Source organism: Rhinopithecus roxellana, chromosome 10 (assembly GCF_007565055.1).
Source record: "Rhinopithecus roxellana isolate Shanxi Qingling chromosome 10, ASM756505v1, whole genome shotgun sequence".
Classification (NCBI taxonomy): domain Eukaryota; kingdom Metazoa; phylum Chordata; class Mammalia; order Primates; family Cercopithecidae; genus Rhinopithecus; species Rhinopithecus roxellana.
In genome coordinates, this window is record NC_044558.1 from 22,309,130 (window position 1) to 22,325,817 (window position 16,688).

Here is a 16,688-nt window from a genome sequence, read left to right on the forward strand (position 1 = left end):
ATCTAACACTGTATGTTTATTTAACAAAAAAGGACTATCCCTTCAACTGTTTCCTCTTTTTTTTTTTTTTTGAGACGTAGTCTTGCTCTGTCACCCATGCTGGAGTGCAGTGGTGCGATCTCAGCTCACTGCAACCTCCACCTACCGGGTTCACGCCATTCTCCTGCCTCAGCCTTCCGAGTAGCTGGGACTACAGGCGCCCGCCACCAGCCCCGGCTAATTTTTTGTATTTTTAATAGAGATGGGGTTTCCCCGTGTTTGCCAGGATGGTCTCGACCTCCTGACCTCGTGATCCGCCCGCCTGGACCTCCCAAAGTGCTGGGATTACAGGCGTGAGCCACCGCGCCCGGCCCCTTCAACTCTTTCTCAAGCATTGCCTCCTTTAAAAAATGGACCAAGAAAAATTAGATTGTAATTAGTTATCAAACAATGAATGTGCTATAATTCAATACTTCTCAAACTATCTGTGGTAAAAGACAATTTAAAAAAAAATTCAGTAGCCATTACAGATCAATACTTTTAAAAAATACCATAAAAATGAATTAATAAAAAAACTAGGTAAGAAAACCTAAAAACATAGAAAACGTAAGTCTCAATTTATTATTATATTTACTACTCTGTAATCAGCTTCTAACGTAGTGCTTGGCAATGTGGTAGGTGCTCAACAAATTATTAAATAAAAGGCCCAGGGAAGATACCTGTGAATACTGCTGTGGTATGAGGGACTAATAAAGGCATATCATAAGGGGTTCCTAACATCATCAGGGGTTAAGAGAACATCTATGATAAAATAGTATTTCTGCTAAAGTGAACAAGCCTGGGTGCAGTGGCTCACACCTGTAATCCCAGCACTTTGGTGAGAGGATCACTTAGAGCCCAGGAGTTCAAGACCAGCCTGGGCAACAGAGCAAAACCCCATCTCTACCAAAAATACAAAAAATTAGCCAGACGTAGCGGCACTTGCCTATGGTCCCAGCTACTCAGGAGGCTAAGGCAGAGGACCACGTGTGCCCGGGAGGTAGATATTGAGGTGAGCCAAGATCACACCACTGCACTGAACTCTAGTCTGGATGACAGAGTGAGACCCCTTGTCAAAAAAAAAAAGATTCCCTTAATTTTTTTTGGGGGGGGGGGGGGGACAGTGTCTCACTCTGTTGGCCAGACTGGAGTGTAGTGGCACGATCTCAGCTCACTGCAACCTCCACCTGCCTCAGTCTCCCAAGTATCTGGGATTACAGGAACGCACCACCATGCCTGGCTAATTTTTGTATTTTTAGTCAAGATGCGGTTTCACTATGTTAGCCAGAGTGGTCTCGAACTCCTGACCTCAAGTGATCTGCCTGCCTTGGCCTCCCACAGTGCTGGGATTACAGGCATGAGCCACTGTGCCTGGCCCCCTTTAAAAAAATTTTTTTTTAATTTACATAGAAAAGAATAATTGCAAGGAGAGCAAAAAGACACTCTGAAACACACTGAGTGGATAAAATAATGAGTGGGAAAAATAAAGCCAAGAGTTATCCTTAACAACTCTTAATTAAAAAAATAAAAATAATAAAATAAACAGAATGAAAAAGAGCATTCCAGAAACAGGTACAACAGACTGAGATGGAAAAGTTTATCACAGTAAAGAAAGTGAGAGATAGACTGAAATAAACTATGATCCATCTGAAGTATAATGAGCACATGGGAAAACATCAGAAAAGGTAAGCTGGGGCCACATCACACAGAGGATTGTCAGTAATGTTAAGGATTTTAACTTAATAGCCTTAAAGCAATTACAACTTATCGGCAGTACAGTGGAAAATGACATGATCAAATCTGTGGGGTTTTTTTTCTCTCCTTTTTTTGTTTTTTTTTAAAGACAGAGTCTCTCTCTGTCGCCCAGGCTGGAGTGCAGTGGTGTGATCTCGGCTCACTGAAGCCTTTGCCTCCAGGGTTCAAGCAATTCTCCTGCCTCAGCCTTCTAAGTAGCTGGGACTACAGGTATGTGCCACTATGTCTGGCTAATTTTTTGTAGTTTTAGTAGAGACCAGTTCTCACCATGTTAGCCAGGATGGTCTCCATCTCCTGACTTTGTGATCCACCTGCCTCGGCCTCCCAAAATGCTGGGATTATAGGTGTGAACCACCATGCTCGGCCAAATTTGCGTTTTTTAAAAGAGTATTTTGCCTGGCCAGGAACAGTGGCTCACTCCTGAAATCCCAGCACTTTGGGAGGCTGCGGCGGTTGGATCACCTGAGGTCAGGAGTTCGAGACCAGCCTGGCTAACATGGTAAAACCCCGTTTTGCCTAAAAATACAAAAATTAGCTGGGTGTGGTGGCACACACCTGTAATCCCAGCTATTCGGGAGGCTGAGGAGGCAGAAGAATCACTTGAACCCAGGAGGCAGAGGTTGCAGTGAGCCGAAATCACACCACCGCACTCCAACCTGGGCGATAGAGACTTGGTATCAAAATATATATATATTTTGGCTATAGAATAAAGTATGAACTGCAAATGGATACGAACAGATGTGGAAAGACTAGTTAGGGACCAGAGGTAGCTATGTTGCTTATGTGTTCATAAATATGTACATACATTCACAAATATGTATACATGCAAGCATACACACACATATCTTTTTGTATACACATACCTTTTTATGTATCTGACACACCCACACACATATATAAAAATACATAGATAAAGGCCTGGAAGCATATATACCAAAAGTTGATGGTAGTTAGTTCTGCAATGGGGAATGATATCAAGGAGACCATATTATCTGGTTTAAGGAAATGCCTAGAGTAAAAATTGAAGTTATCACCTTAGTATCACCCTTAGTCTCCTTTTAAAATGAGAGAATATTCATATATTTCTTGTAAAATTAAAACAAAATAGCAAGAGTCTCCTTCCAATAAAAATTAATGACCCTGACATAAAAATAAGTCACTGTTCAAAAGAACCAGGAATGTATATCATTAAAATGTTATACACAAAGTCCACACTTTTTAAGATCCTAGTCTACTGCTGGAATCTATTCTAAGATAGTCATCAAAAATGCAGACAAAAATTTGTGAACAATAATATAATTATAGCACTTTTATAACCAATAAATTATAAACAGTCTAAACATCCAACATCAGGGAAATCTTTAAAAGGCTATGGTACATTCTTATGACAATTTTATACAGGCTTAAAAATATTTTCAAAGGAGTTTACATATACAAATTCATAAAATAAATAACAGTTGATATATTGTGAATGTGAGACAGACTTTTTGGTGATTTTACTCTCCAAATTATGGTTGTATTTTCCAAGTTTTCCACATTGAGTGGTAGTCACTTTTCCTTACTATTATTTATTAGAAATAATAAAACCACTGATGCTTTCAGATTAAGTAGGGTGATCTGCCACAAGAACATTGTTTTTGAAGTATATTTTGATCAAAGGACAAAAATCCTCTGTTATGGCAGGATTTTAAACGATAAAGGGGGCACAGAGGAACTACAGCTATCTGTGAATCTTGAATAGATTTTCATGACACATATCAGTACCTCTTCTACATTTAAGTGACATGCTGGAAAGAAGATTGCTATGAATTATCAGACTTAGACTGAGAATTTTTGTTTATGTATGGTACACATTCCCCAAGTCTGGGGAGCTAGAATAGCTTAATGATTGGTTAAAAACTTGGGCTCATCAGTCAGAATAGCTGACAAATCTGCCTCTTACTACTTGCTGGCTGTAACTTTTGGGCAAGATACCTTATTTCTTTAAGCTTTAGTTTCTAAATCTACAGAAAAGTGATCAATAATAATAACCACCTCATATGATGGTCTTAAGGATTAAATAATGTGTTTTACAGCACTTGGCGGTATGACTAGGGGTGCTTCAATAAATGTTTGCTATTGTTGTTGTTAAATATCATCTATCATGTAAGGTAAACTGACTAGTGTCTCCCACCAAGATAAAGTAAACTGGAATCTAGTAGAGAGATTTTTCTCTGACTTGTGTAAAGGGTAAAATTTTTTAAGACGACATGTTTGCGTCAGACAGAAGAGCTCAGACTTTGAAGTCTGACTAACTGGGTTCAAATGCTAAACTCTACCACTTACTAGCTGCATAACCTTGGGCAAGCTGCTTACCTCCCTAGGCTTTGTTTGCTTCACCTTTAAAATGAAAATAACAGTTCCGGCCGGGCGCGGTGGCTCAAGCCTGTAATCCCAGCACTTTGGGAGGCCGAGACGGGCGGATCACGAGGTCAGGAGATCGAGACCATCCTGGCTAACATGGTGAAACCCCGTCTCTACTAAAAATACAAAAAACTAGCCGGGCGAGGTGGCGGGCGCCTGTAGTCCCAGCTACTCGGGAGGCTGAGGCAGGAGAATGGCGTAAACCCGGGAGGCGGAGCTTGCAGTGAGCTGAGATCTGGCCACTGCACTCCAGTCCGGGCGACAGAGCGAGACTCCGCCTCAAAAAAAAAAAAAAAAAAAAAAAAAAAAAAAAAAAAAAAAAAAAAACAGTTCCTACCTCAATTTATTTGAAGATTAAATACATGTAAGATACTTACGATAGTAACTGGTATAGTAAGTCCCTAGTAAATATTAGTTTAGAATAACAAGAGGCTGGGCATGGTAACTAACACCTGTAAACCCAGCACTTTGGGAGGCTGAGATGGCTGAGGCCAGGAATTCGAGACCTGCCTGGCCAGCATGGTGAAACCTCGTCTCCACTAAAAATACAAAAGTTAGCTAGGCGTGGTGGTGGATGCCTGTAGTCCCAGCTACTTGAGAGGCTGAGGCAGGAGAATCGCTTGAACCCAGGAGGCAGAGGTTGCGTGAGCGAAGATCGTTACATTGCACTCCAGCCTGGGCAACAAGAAAAAACTACACCTCAAAAAAAAAAAAAAAGATTAACAAGAATAACAAGAAAGACAATCCCAGCTCTGCGTACAATAATGTGACTATGGGAACACTACTTAAACTTCAGGAGCCTCAGTTTCTGTATCTGTAAAAGGATAAGAATAAGCACTTATACCTCATAGGGTTGAGGCAATTTGGTACATAGTAGACAATAGGCTCTAGAGCCAGAATACCTGAATTTAAACCACTAACTAGCTGTGTTACTTTGGATTCGTTATTTAACCTCTCTCTGAAGATAATAGTATACTATTGATAGAATTGTTGTGAGGTTTAAATTTATTAAAATATATACAAAGCATATAGAATGGTACCAACACAAAGTAAATGCTCAATAAATGTTAGCTTCTATTATTACAGAGTTGTAATTCAAATTAAAAGAAGCAAACTATTTAAGCACCTGCAACGGTATGAATGTGTCCCTTTGAAATTCATGTGTTGGCAAAGTGATAGTACTAAGAGGTAGGGCCTTTAACGGGTGATCAGCCCACGAGAGCTTGTCCCTACATGAATGGGATTAAGGCCCTTACAAAACAGGCTTCAGGTAGCTTCTCTTGACCTACAGAGGACTGCAAATTACAACCCTTACAATTTGATGAGGTTTGATCTCGGACTTCCCAGTCTCCAGAACTGTGAGAAATAAATTTCTGTTCTTTATAAATTACCCAGTCTGTGGTATTCTGTGATAGCGGAACAAAACAGACATTGCTTGGCAACAAATGGTAGCTACTATTATGGTACATCAGTAATACATATTATATTATTACTTATTACATACTTGTTATATTTATGTTACTAATTATCTAATCTAAGCTTTTCAACTAAATCAATGGGCTTATTTCCTTTCAAACAGAAAGTAATTCAGGCCAGGCATGGTGGCTCATGCCTGTAATCCCAGCATTTTGGGACGCTGAGGTGCACAGATCATTCAAGGTCAGGAGTTTGAGACCAGCCTGGCCAACATGACGAAACTCCACCCCTAGAAAAAGTACAAAAATTAGCCGGGCATGTTGGTGCATGCCTGCAATCCCAACTACATGGGAGGCTGAGGCAGGAGAACTGCTTGAATCCGAAGGCGGAGGATGCAGTAAGCTGAGATCACAATACTGCACTCCAGCCTGGGAAACAGAGTGAAGCTCCATCCCAAAAAAAAAAAAAAAAAGAAAAGAAAAGAAAAAACAAAGTAATTCATATTTGCCTCTGGTCTCCTATGTTTTTGTGTCTGCAGCAACTACTCTCTGATTATGGCCCATGCTTCTAATTCCTGTTTACAAACTCCTTAATGCCTTAATGAGGGAGATGCAACAAACACCTTCTAATTCATTTCTAGCAGTCTTTACTAGGACATTGGTTGTCTTTCAGTAAAATAGGAAAATCACGTAGTTCCACCATATACTATATATGTGAAAGAATCCCAATTTTGTAAATCAGTAGAATTCACCATGCAAATTAAGCCCATCTAATCAAAGTTCCAAATATAGGAGTCTCTGTAATACAGGCTGGTAGCCTTAATATTGGCTGCTTTATGGTCTAAGTGACTGCATACATATAATTGCTGGATCTCAGCCATAGAGAGGCAGGAGTTTCCGGTTAAAAGAAACAATGGAACAACCATTAGAGGAAAGTTAGGTACTCTTGCATAGTCCATGTATGTATAAATAAGTCTTTTTGGGTGGGCTATAATGAACAATTAGAATATATCTAAAAATAACTAAATATTATTAATAATTAACAATTACTGAATATAACTAAAAATACTCATTTGTTTTTAGTTATGCCCAACAACTTTAAAAAGCATAGGTACAGTTAAAAATTATTGAATATAACTAAAAGCATCCCTTTTCTCCTAAGGTGTATGTATGTAATATGAATTCTTAAACTATATCATAACTTTACCTTTTTCCAAAAACATATGGCTGTCACTTCCATCACTTTCTAACATCTGTTCTTCCAATATCATGCTGTCAAGTGAAATGGTATCCAATGACATTTGTGAAGAGCTTCTTTTCATATTCTTATAAGAAACACAGAGAGGAGCCAGGTTGGGTGGGCAACGTTCCTTAGGCTTTCCACTGTTAACAAAATAATTAGAAAGTTATTACATATAGAGAAAAGAATTCTATCTAAAAAAATACATCTAAGAAAATTAAAATATGTATATAGCATCCATAGCTGAAATTACATTTAAACATATAAGCTCAAAGTGTTTTCATATTTTGAAACACCTACTCTTTCACATGTTAACAATGCCTTATTTTGTCATGAGCTTTCCTGCCTCAAAACACACTCACAGGCACACACACTCCACAAAATAAATTAATTTTTAAAAAGGCCAATAAAATGTTGTTACCTTAAAGATGACTGTGATTTAAGTGTTCTAACTGTGGGGGTCTCTTCTTTACTGATATCCAGGTTTTCAGAGAGTGAAGCTGCTTCCAAAAGCAAATCTTCAGCTTTGAAGACGGACTCTATGGTTTCATTTCCTTTACTAGTTAAACTACTTGAAAGTATATTTTGATTACCATCACTATCAAATGAGAGCATATTTGAATCTTCTCTGTAGTTTAAGATACTACTTGAATCTGTATAAAATGAATCCTTTTTGTCACTTGTTTCTGATCCAATTTCTCCTGAGCCACTTTTGTAAACAAGTCCACTACTTTCATCTTCACTTATTTTCCCTAAATGTTTATCTGATAAATAGTCCATAAAAGAAATGCCTTTTTGCAGATTTGTATCACTAGCTGATTTAAAAAGCAAAGGATCCTTTAAAGGGACATGGCTAAGGTCAACACTCATAGATCTGTTGTCTGACATATGATTAACAGTTACACTTCTAATTCTATTTATATCCCTACTAATTTGTTTTCTTTTTGAAGACAAAAAATCCCCATTTTCTGTAGGCAAATAATCAGGTACCACTGGGCTCACACTTTCAGAAACAGGAGACTTAAGAGTATTTGCTTGATCCACTGGATGGAGCAAAAGAGCCAGTTCTGCACTTCTAAGTAAAATTCCAATACAAATGGATGTCTGAGTAGCAGGACTGCCAGTTACAGCTTCTACATCTTTCCTTAAGTTCTCTGAAAGCAGGATAAGTGACTCATGCAGGAAAAGCAGGAGCAGATACTGGTAGTGATTAATCTGCATACTGACATGTTTATGAACATGAACTAGGACATGAATATCTGCTTCTGACGAGGAAGAGGAAAATCTAAAAAATGTATCTGATGAAGACTTCTGACCACCATTTGCCAAGGGCTCAGACTCTGTACTATAATACTCCTTCAATAGCTTCTTCCGCTTCAATCGGCCAGCCAGATCACTAGATTCACTTTGTGATGTGTTTAGAGATACCTGATTACAAGTCTGTGGCTCTTTTTGTGACTCTGCATATCTTGTTGGTTGACAAATCCAAATGGAAAGAGGGAATGAGTCTACAAAACTTATTGGCCGTCCTTTTCCACTTTTCATCCCTTCATAATCTATCCAAAATTGAGAAAAGTACACAGCCCAAACATCCGTGGCAGCAGAAGTTTTAAGAGTGTTTTTATTCAATTGGGGAGTAATATTTCCTTTATAAATTTCATGCATTTTCGTATCTTGCTCATGAGCATGTCTCTGGAAAATTGGATGTAGAAGATTAAAATTGTCACAAGATTTGGGGAAGCTGGTATATGTTTTACTAAAAAAATCACAATCTTTAAAGTCTTGAAACAAAGCTTCTAGGTCAGAATGTCGACAGTTTGGACAGTGCCTTGTATTTGTGGCAATCATTTCAGAACTCTGAATAGAAATTGCATGTGGCTGATCTTGATGACATTCAGATTTCATTTCAGAAGGAATGACAAACTAGAAGAGAAGAAAAATTAATCTCATCCAACTGTCAAATCCATCCAACTGTCAAATCCACACATCTTACAGATAAAAGAACATGACTTAGCTCAGAAATTCTTTTTCTTGACCTTTCCCCCAAAAATACTCCTTTCCTATTAAGACATAAAACACTAACTCTTCCCCTCAAATCTTATTAAATAGAGTAAAGGGGACTTACATGACCACTAAGAAGAGAATCTTTTAAAAAACAATGAACATGAATAATGAATGTAACATATATGCACAAAATAAATTGCAAAATAAAAAGAACAAAATTGAATTAAATCATTACTACTACTTGTTTGTATGATACCTTTAGCATTAAGCCATCAACTCGAACATCAACATGCTCGTCAGATTTTGAATTGTCATTCAACTTGTACACAGCCATGAACTGATTAAGACTCTGTTTTAAATCCAACAGAAATTGGTTTAACCACAGAATGCTTCTTTCATCCACAGTAAACTGTAGTGCATTCAGCTGGCTATAGAGGTTGGGAGATGGAACTGTGGAGAAAAGATTTTTTTAAAAAAATTTTAATTGTATGTTTCTAAATCTTCCCTGAGAAAAAAAAATACATGTTTAGTCAGTTTTATTCTTTCTTAAAACAAATTTGAGGTGTTATTTACAAAATCAAAGTGATACATGTGAATAACAAACACATTTAGATAGACAAAAAAAATTTTCCATGCCTCACTAACTGAAAAAAAGTTTTAATATTTTAAAATATCTATAACATATAAATATACAAAACACATGAATATTTTGAATATATAAATTAATCTAAAACGAACTGCATAAAACAGGAAGCACTGTTTCAACTTCTTTCCTAAGGTTGTATTCACCAAGAACTTGTAAGAACATTACCTTCTTGATGAAGTATCACATCAAAGTGGTCCTCGATCATGTATTTCTGTAGACTTTACAACCTGAATCTTAATCTAAATCCTCTAAAATGAGAGAGCTAAGTCTAATGACCAATTTTTTATGCAAGTGCTATGCTAGCAGGTTCTCCTTGAAAGGAGGGACCACGCATAAATTTATTCCCCACTTTTAATCAAGGCCTATAATAGTGCTTGGAGCAATGTGAAAACCAAGTATCTCCTGAACAATAAAATGAATTCACTCTTTTTCATAGCTCTCCCAAAATAAACTAATATTTACAAATAGAGTGTACATCACTTCCTGAAATACACATATTTTTCTACCGTAACAGTCATTTTGTTTTCAGAGCACCTTGATGAAGATCTTTTATTCTAAAAATTCAGACATATTTATTCCTACCAAAGCTAAAGTTATGCATATCTAGAGCATTTAGACTAAATTTAAGAAAAATAAATCTAAGGTGTGAGACACCAGTGGAGAGGGAACACTGTAACAACGTCCTGAATATGGTTCATTTGCTTATGTTATTCATTTATTCATTCACTTTCCTTTAAGATCCGCTAAATGTCAACTACATTGTCTGTCTTACCCTAAGCACAAAGAACACAAAAAGAAATAGCGCACGGTCCTTTTTCCTTAAAAGGTCATAGTTTATTACATGAGACAGATACAAACAGAGAAAAATTACAATTTAAGTCTATCAGAGACATGCAACTGTGAAGTGGAGGTGCTTGCCTTTGGGAATAGAAATAAAGTGACTGCTGCAGAGACTGCATCACACTCTGAAAGGAAAGGAAGGAGAGGGAATATCTCAACGTAGATTGATTGATGATGGTAGCCACAGAGTAGACTAGGGAGCAAATGCTGCCCAAGAGCTAGAGCACAGAAAGAACCCTGAGAGCAGATGTGGGACTGAAAAAGGAACCCAGGACACTAAGCAGTAGAAAGATTTATATGCGGCTTCCAACAGAAGTCTACTTATAAAATAGATTAGTATGTAGTTAATAATACTTAAAAGCAGCTTGTAGAAACACTGAATATTCTGATATCACTAAGGAAAAGAAGCAGGGTGCAAATTAAATATGTAAAAGAAATACATGCATTAAAAACAAGACTAACAATGCTATATTTACTGCTATGGGTTGAATTGTGTCCCTCCAAAATGCATTTACTGAAGTTCTATCCCCCTGTAGCCCAAAATGTATTTGGAGCTAAAGCCTTTAAAGAGACAATTATGGTAAAATGAGTTCACTGGGTGGGCCCTAGTCCATTGTGACTCATATCCTTATAAGAGCAGAACAGGAGGGACAAACACACATACACAGAGGGAAGACCATGTGAAAACACAGGCGGAAGATGACCATCTATAAGGAGAGCAGTCTCAGAAGAAACAATCCTGCTGAAGTCTTCATCTTGGACCTCTAGCCTCAGAACTGTGAGACAATAAATTTCTGTTAAGTCACCTAGTCTATGGTATTTGTTATAGCAGCCCTAACAAATGAATATACTTACGTTTGAGCAGATGTCTCCAAACCGCAAGCTTACAAGCATTGTTTTTTTGGCTTTTTCTTCTTTATTGTTAAAATATAATGCATATGTTACTTTCACAATGGTAAAAGGAAAGTTAAGAGATTATAAAAGTTGGATCATTTAGTACTGTTCAAAATAGAGATAATGAGGAATAAAAATTAACTCATCTACATGAGGGTTCAACATACTATATTCTCTATTTTTATTTTTGAAAATTTCTTTAATAAAAAATTAAATTAAAAAATAGTTAAACATAATCTAGAGATTCCACTACCAGGTATCTACAGGGGTCAAGTTTAAAACGCAAGGAAGGAATTTTGTTAATTTTTTCAGAAAAAAAAAGTACAGATTATAGAATGAGATTATAATTCCTTTGGTACATGCTAACAAAACTTGTATAAACAAGCCTAGATGGCCGGGAGTGTTGGCTCATGTCTGTAATCCCAGCGCTTTGGGAGGCCAAAGCGGGAGGATGGCTTGAGCCCACGAGTTTGAGACTAGCCCAGGCAACAGAGTGAGATCTTGTATCTATAAAAAATTTAAACTTAGCTGGACATGATGGCTCATGCCTATAATCCTAGCTATTAGCGAGGCTAAGATGGGAAGATCACTCGAGTCCAGGAGTTTGAGGCAGCAGTGAACCATCGTTGTGCCACAGTACTCCAGCCTAGGCACAGAGTGAGACTGCGTCTCAAAAAAAAAAAGAAAAGAATATTTAAAAAAAAAACCGCTTAGAAGTCATAAATACTGGAAACTACTCTTAACTCTGAAGAAAAATTACTTGTTTAGGGACAAGGTGGCAGGCAGGAGGCAGGACTAGTTTGCAGCTCCAACTTGGACGGACTTAGCAGTGTGTGGAGGCTCACATAGTGAAGTTTTGCTCCAGAACGACTACAGGAATAAATCAGGAAAACTGAGAGGACCCACAGACCCTCTGAAGGAAGCAGATTGGTACTGCAGGACCCAAGAGACAACCCAAATATTGGGCTGGTACTCATGGCTGAGCCACAGATGGTTCACATCACAGGACTCTGCAGACAACCCCCAGTACCAGCCCAGAGCCTGGTAGACTTGTTGGGTGTCTAGATCTAGAAGAGAGATAACAATCACTACAGCTCAGCTCTCAGAATCCATACCCATAGGAAAAAAGGGAGAATACCGGCCAGGTGCAGTGGCTCATGCCTGTAATCCCAGCACTTCGGGAGGCCAAGGCGGGCAGATTACCTGAGGTCGGGAGTTCAAGACCAGCCTGATCAACATAGAGGAACCTCGTCTCTACTAAAAATACAAAATTAGCTGGGTGTGGTGATGCATGCCTGTAATCCCAGCTACTTGGGAGGCTAAGGCGGGAGAATCACTTGAACCCAGGAGGCGAAGATTGCGGTGAGCCTAGGTCATGCCATTTCACTGCAGCCTGGGCAACAAGAGTGAAACTCTGTCTCAAAAAAAAAAAAAAAAAAAGGGGGGGGGGATAATGTCACTTCAAGGGAACATGTCATGGGACAAAAGAATCTGAACAACAGCCTTCAGTCCCAGACATTAACTCTGAGAGAGCCTACCCAAATGAGAAAGAACCAGAAAAACAACTCTGTTAATATGATAAGACAAGGTTCTTTAACACCTCCAAAAAAATCACACTAGCTCACCAGCAATGGACCCAAACCAAGAAGAAATCCCTGATTTACCTGAGAAAGAATTCTAGGCTAATCAGGGAGGCACCAGAGAAAGGAGAAGCCCAGTGTAAGGAAATCCAAAAAATGATACAAGAAGTGAAAGGAGAAATATTCAAGGAAATAGATAGCATAAATAAAAATCAATCAAAACTTCAGGAATAAACAGACACACTCATAGAAATGCAAAATGCTCTAGAAAGTCTCAGCAACAGAAATGAATAAGTAGAAGAAAGAAATTCAGAGCTCAAAGACAAGGTCTTTGAATTAACCCAGTCCAACAAAGACAAAGAAAAAAAGAAAATATGAACAAAGTTTCCAAGATGTCTGGGATTATGTTAAATGACCAAACTTAAGAATAATTGGTGTTCCTCAGGAGGACGAGAAATCTAAAAGTTTGGAAAACATATTTGGGGGAATAATTGAGGAAAACTTCCCTGACCTTGCTACTGACTTAGACATCCAAATACAAGAAGCACAAAGAACACCTGGGAAATTCATCGCAAAAGATGATTGCCTAGGCTCACTGTCATCAGGTTATCTAAAGTTAAGACAAAGGAAAGAATCTTAAGAGCTGTGGGACAGAAGCACCAGGTAACCTATAAAGGAAAATCTATCAGATTAACAGCAGATTTCTCAGCAGAAAATCTAGAAGCTGGAATGGGATTCTGGCCCTATCTTCAGCTTCGTCAAACAAAACAATTATCAGTCAAGAATTTTGTATCTAGTGAAACTAAGCTTCACATATGAAGTAAAAATACAGTGTTTTTCAGACAAACAAATGCTGAGAGAATTAGCCACTACCAAGCCACCACTACAAGAACAAAGAACTGCTAAAAGGAGCTCCAAATCTTGAAACAAATCCTGGAAACATAATAGAACCTCTTTAAAGCATAAATCTCAGAGGATCTATAAAACAAAAATACAATTTAAAAAAAAGGTATACAGGCAACAAACAGCATGATGAATGGAATGGTACCTCATGTCTCAATACTAACACTGAATGTAAATGGCCTAAATGTTCCACTTAAAAGATACAGAACTACAGAATAGATAAGAATTCACCTGTTGTGAGAAGTCAGGGACCCCGAACAGAGGGACCAGCTGGAGCCACGGCAGAGGAACATAAATTGTGAAGATTTCATGGACATTTATCACTTCCCTAATAATACTCTTATAGTCTGTCTTTCTTTAATCTCTTAATCCTGTTATCTTCATAGTAAGCTGAGGATATATGTCACCTCAGGTCCACTGTGATGAATGCATTAACTGTACAAATTGATTGTAAAACGTGTGTTTGAACAATACGAAATCAGTGCACCTTGAAAAAAACCAGAATAACAGTGATTTTCAAGGAACAAGGGAAGACAACCACAAGGTCTGACTGCCTGCGGGGTCAGGCAGAATACAGCCATAGTTTTCTTCTTGCAGAGAGCCTATAAACGGACGTGCAAGTAGGGAAGATACCGCTAAATTCTTTTCCTAGCAAGGAATATTAATAATTAAGACCCTGGGAAAGGAATTGCATTCCTGGGGAAAGGTCTATAAACGGCTGCCCTGGGAGTGTCTGTCTTATGTAGTTGAGATAAGGACTGAAATACGCCCTGGTCTCCTGCAGTACCCTCAGGCTTATCAGGGTGGGGAAAAAACTGCTCCCTGGTAAATTTGAGGTCAGATCAGTTCTCTGCTCTTGAACCCTGTTTTCTGTTGTTTAAAATGTTTATCGGTCCTGGATGTTGATGTCCTGCGTCTAGCGGTGTAATGCCTGAAACCGAGCGAGCTCCGGAGGAATTTCAGTATCTGCTACGGTAACCTTATCAGCCCGCCAAGATGGCGATGCAAGTGGCCAAGAGGGCGAACATTCGACTTCCACCTGAAGTAAATCGGATACTGTATATAAGAAATTTGCCATACAAAATCACAGCTGAAGAAATGTATGATATATTTGGGAAATACGGACCTATTCGTCAAATCAGAGTGGGGAACACACCTGAAACTAGAGGAACAGCTTATGTGGTCTATGAGGACATCTTTGATGCCAAGAATGCATGTGATCACCTATCGGGATTCAATGTTTGTAACAGATACCTTGTGGTTTTGTACTATAATGCCAACAGGGCATTTCAGAAGATGGACACAAAGAAAAAGGAAGAACAGTTGAAGCTTCTCAAGGAGAAATACGGCATCAACACAGATTCACCAAAATAAATGTTTTCTACATTTTCATTTTGGACTAAATCCCATGAATGACAATTTTCCACGTTTTTCCTTTTTAATACTAAATATTGTGATTTCTAATTTGAGGTTCAACATGACCTACTTGAAACTTTGATACATATTAGAATACATTGTGTTAATAAACTTAAAAAAAAAAAAAAAAGATGTTTATCAAGACAATGCGTGCACAGCTGAACACAGATCCTTATCAGGAGTTTTTTATTTTGACCTTTGCCTTGTGATCTTTGCTTTGCTCTTCGCCTTGTGATCTTTATTGGCCTCAGAAGCATGTGATCTTTGTTCTCCTTTTTGCCCTTTGAAGTATGTGATCTTTGTGACCTCTCCTTTTGAAGTCCTTAATAAAAACCTGCTGGTTTTGCAGCTCAGGTGGGCATCACGGTCCTACTGCTATGTGATGTCACCCCGGCAGTCCAGCTGTAAAATTCCTCTCTTTGTACTCTTTCTCTTTATTTCTCAGATCGGCCAACACTTAGGGAAAATAGAACATACATTTAAATTTTGGGGGCGGGTTCCCCCGATATTCACCAACCATCTGCTGCCTTCAAGAGACTCACCTAACAAATACGGACTCACACAAACTTAAGGTAAAGGGGTGGAAAAAGACATTTCATGCAAATGGACATCAAAAACAAGCAGGAATAGCTATTCTTATAACAGACAAACCTTAAAGCAATAGCAGTTAAAAAAGACAAAGAGGGACATTATACAATGATAAAAGGCCTTGTCCAACAGGACACTATCACAATCCTAACATATATGCACCTAACACTGGAGTTCCCAAATTTACAAAACAATTACTAATAGGCCTAAGAAATGAGATAGACGGCAACATGATAATAGTGGGGGATTTCAATACTCAATTGACAGCACTAGATAGGTCATCAAGACAGAAAGTCAATAAAGAAACAATGGATTTCAACTATACTCTGACCGGGCGTGGTGGCTCATGCCTGTAATCCTAGCACTTTGGGAGGCTGAGGCAGGCGGATCATGAGGTCAGGAGATCGAGACCATCCTGGCTAACACAGTGAAACCCCATCTCTACTTAAAAAAAAAACACAAAAAATTAGCCAGGCATGGTGGCGGGTGTCTGTAGTCCCAGCTACTCTGGAGGCTGAGGCAGGAGAATGGCGTGAACTTGGGAGGCAGAGTTTGCAGTGAGCCAAGATCACGCCACTGCACTCCAGCCTGGGCAACAAAGCAAGACTCCATCTTAAAAACAAAACAAAACTATACTCTGGAACAAATGGACTTAACAGATATTTACAGAACATTCCATCCAACAACTGCAGAATATACATTCTATTCAACAGACTTTCGCCAAGAGATAGGCCATAAGATAGGCCACAAAAAGAGCCTCAATAAATTTAAGAAAGTTGAAATTATATCAAGCACTCTCTCAGATCACAATGGAATAAAAGTGGAAATCTACTTCAAAGGAACCTTCAAAACCATGCAAATACCTGGAAATTAACTAACCTGCTCCTGAATGATCACTGGGTCAAAAATGAAATCAACATGGAAATTAAAAAATTCTTCGAATTGAACAATAGTGACACAACCTATCAAAACCTTTGGGACACAGC

The 16,688-nt window shown here is 38.4% G+C and overlaps 1 protein-coding gene and 1 pseudogene across 3 annotated transcripts in view; one reads left to right on the top strand and one right to left on the bottom strand.

The window, feature by feature from the left end:
- Positions 1 to 16,688, bottom strand: part of UHRF1BP1L (UHRF1 binding protein 1 like) — a 109,745-nt gene that overhangs the window by 14,426 nt on the left and 78,631 nt on the right. For both annotated transcript variants that reach the window (XM_010383568.2, XM_030939128.1), the window contains 3 exons: positions 9,092 to 9,285; positions 7,253 to 8,754; positions 6,799 to 6,974 (listed from right to left, as the gene is read on the bottom strand). In XM_010383568.2, coding sequence (XP_010381870.1) covers positions 6,799 to 6,974; positions 7,253 to 8,754; positions 9,092 to 9,285 — 1,872 coding nt within the window. The remainder of the gene's footprint in view (positions 1 to 6,798; positions 6,975 to 7,252; positions 8,755 to 9,091; positions 9,286 to 16,688) is intronic.
- Positions 14,595 to 15,238, top strand: LOC104678318 (annotated as a pseudogene). The gene has a single exon (XR_750168.2). The product of XR_750168.2 is annotated as a splicing factor 3B subunit 6 pseudogene (transcript).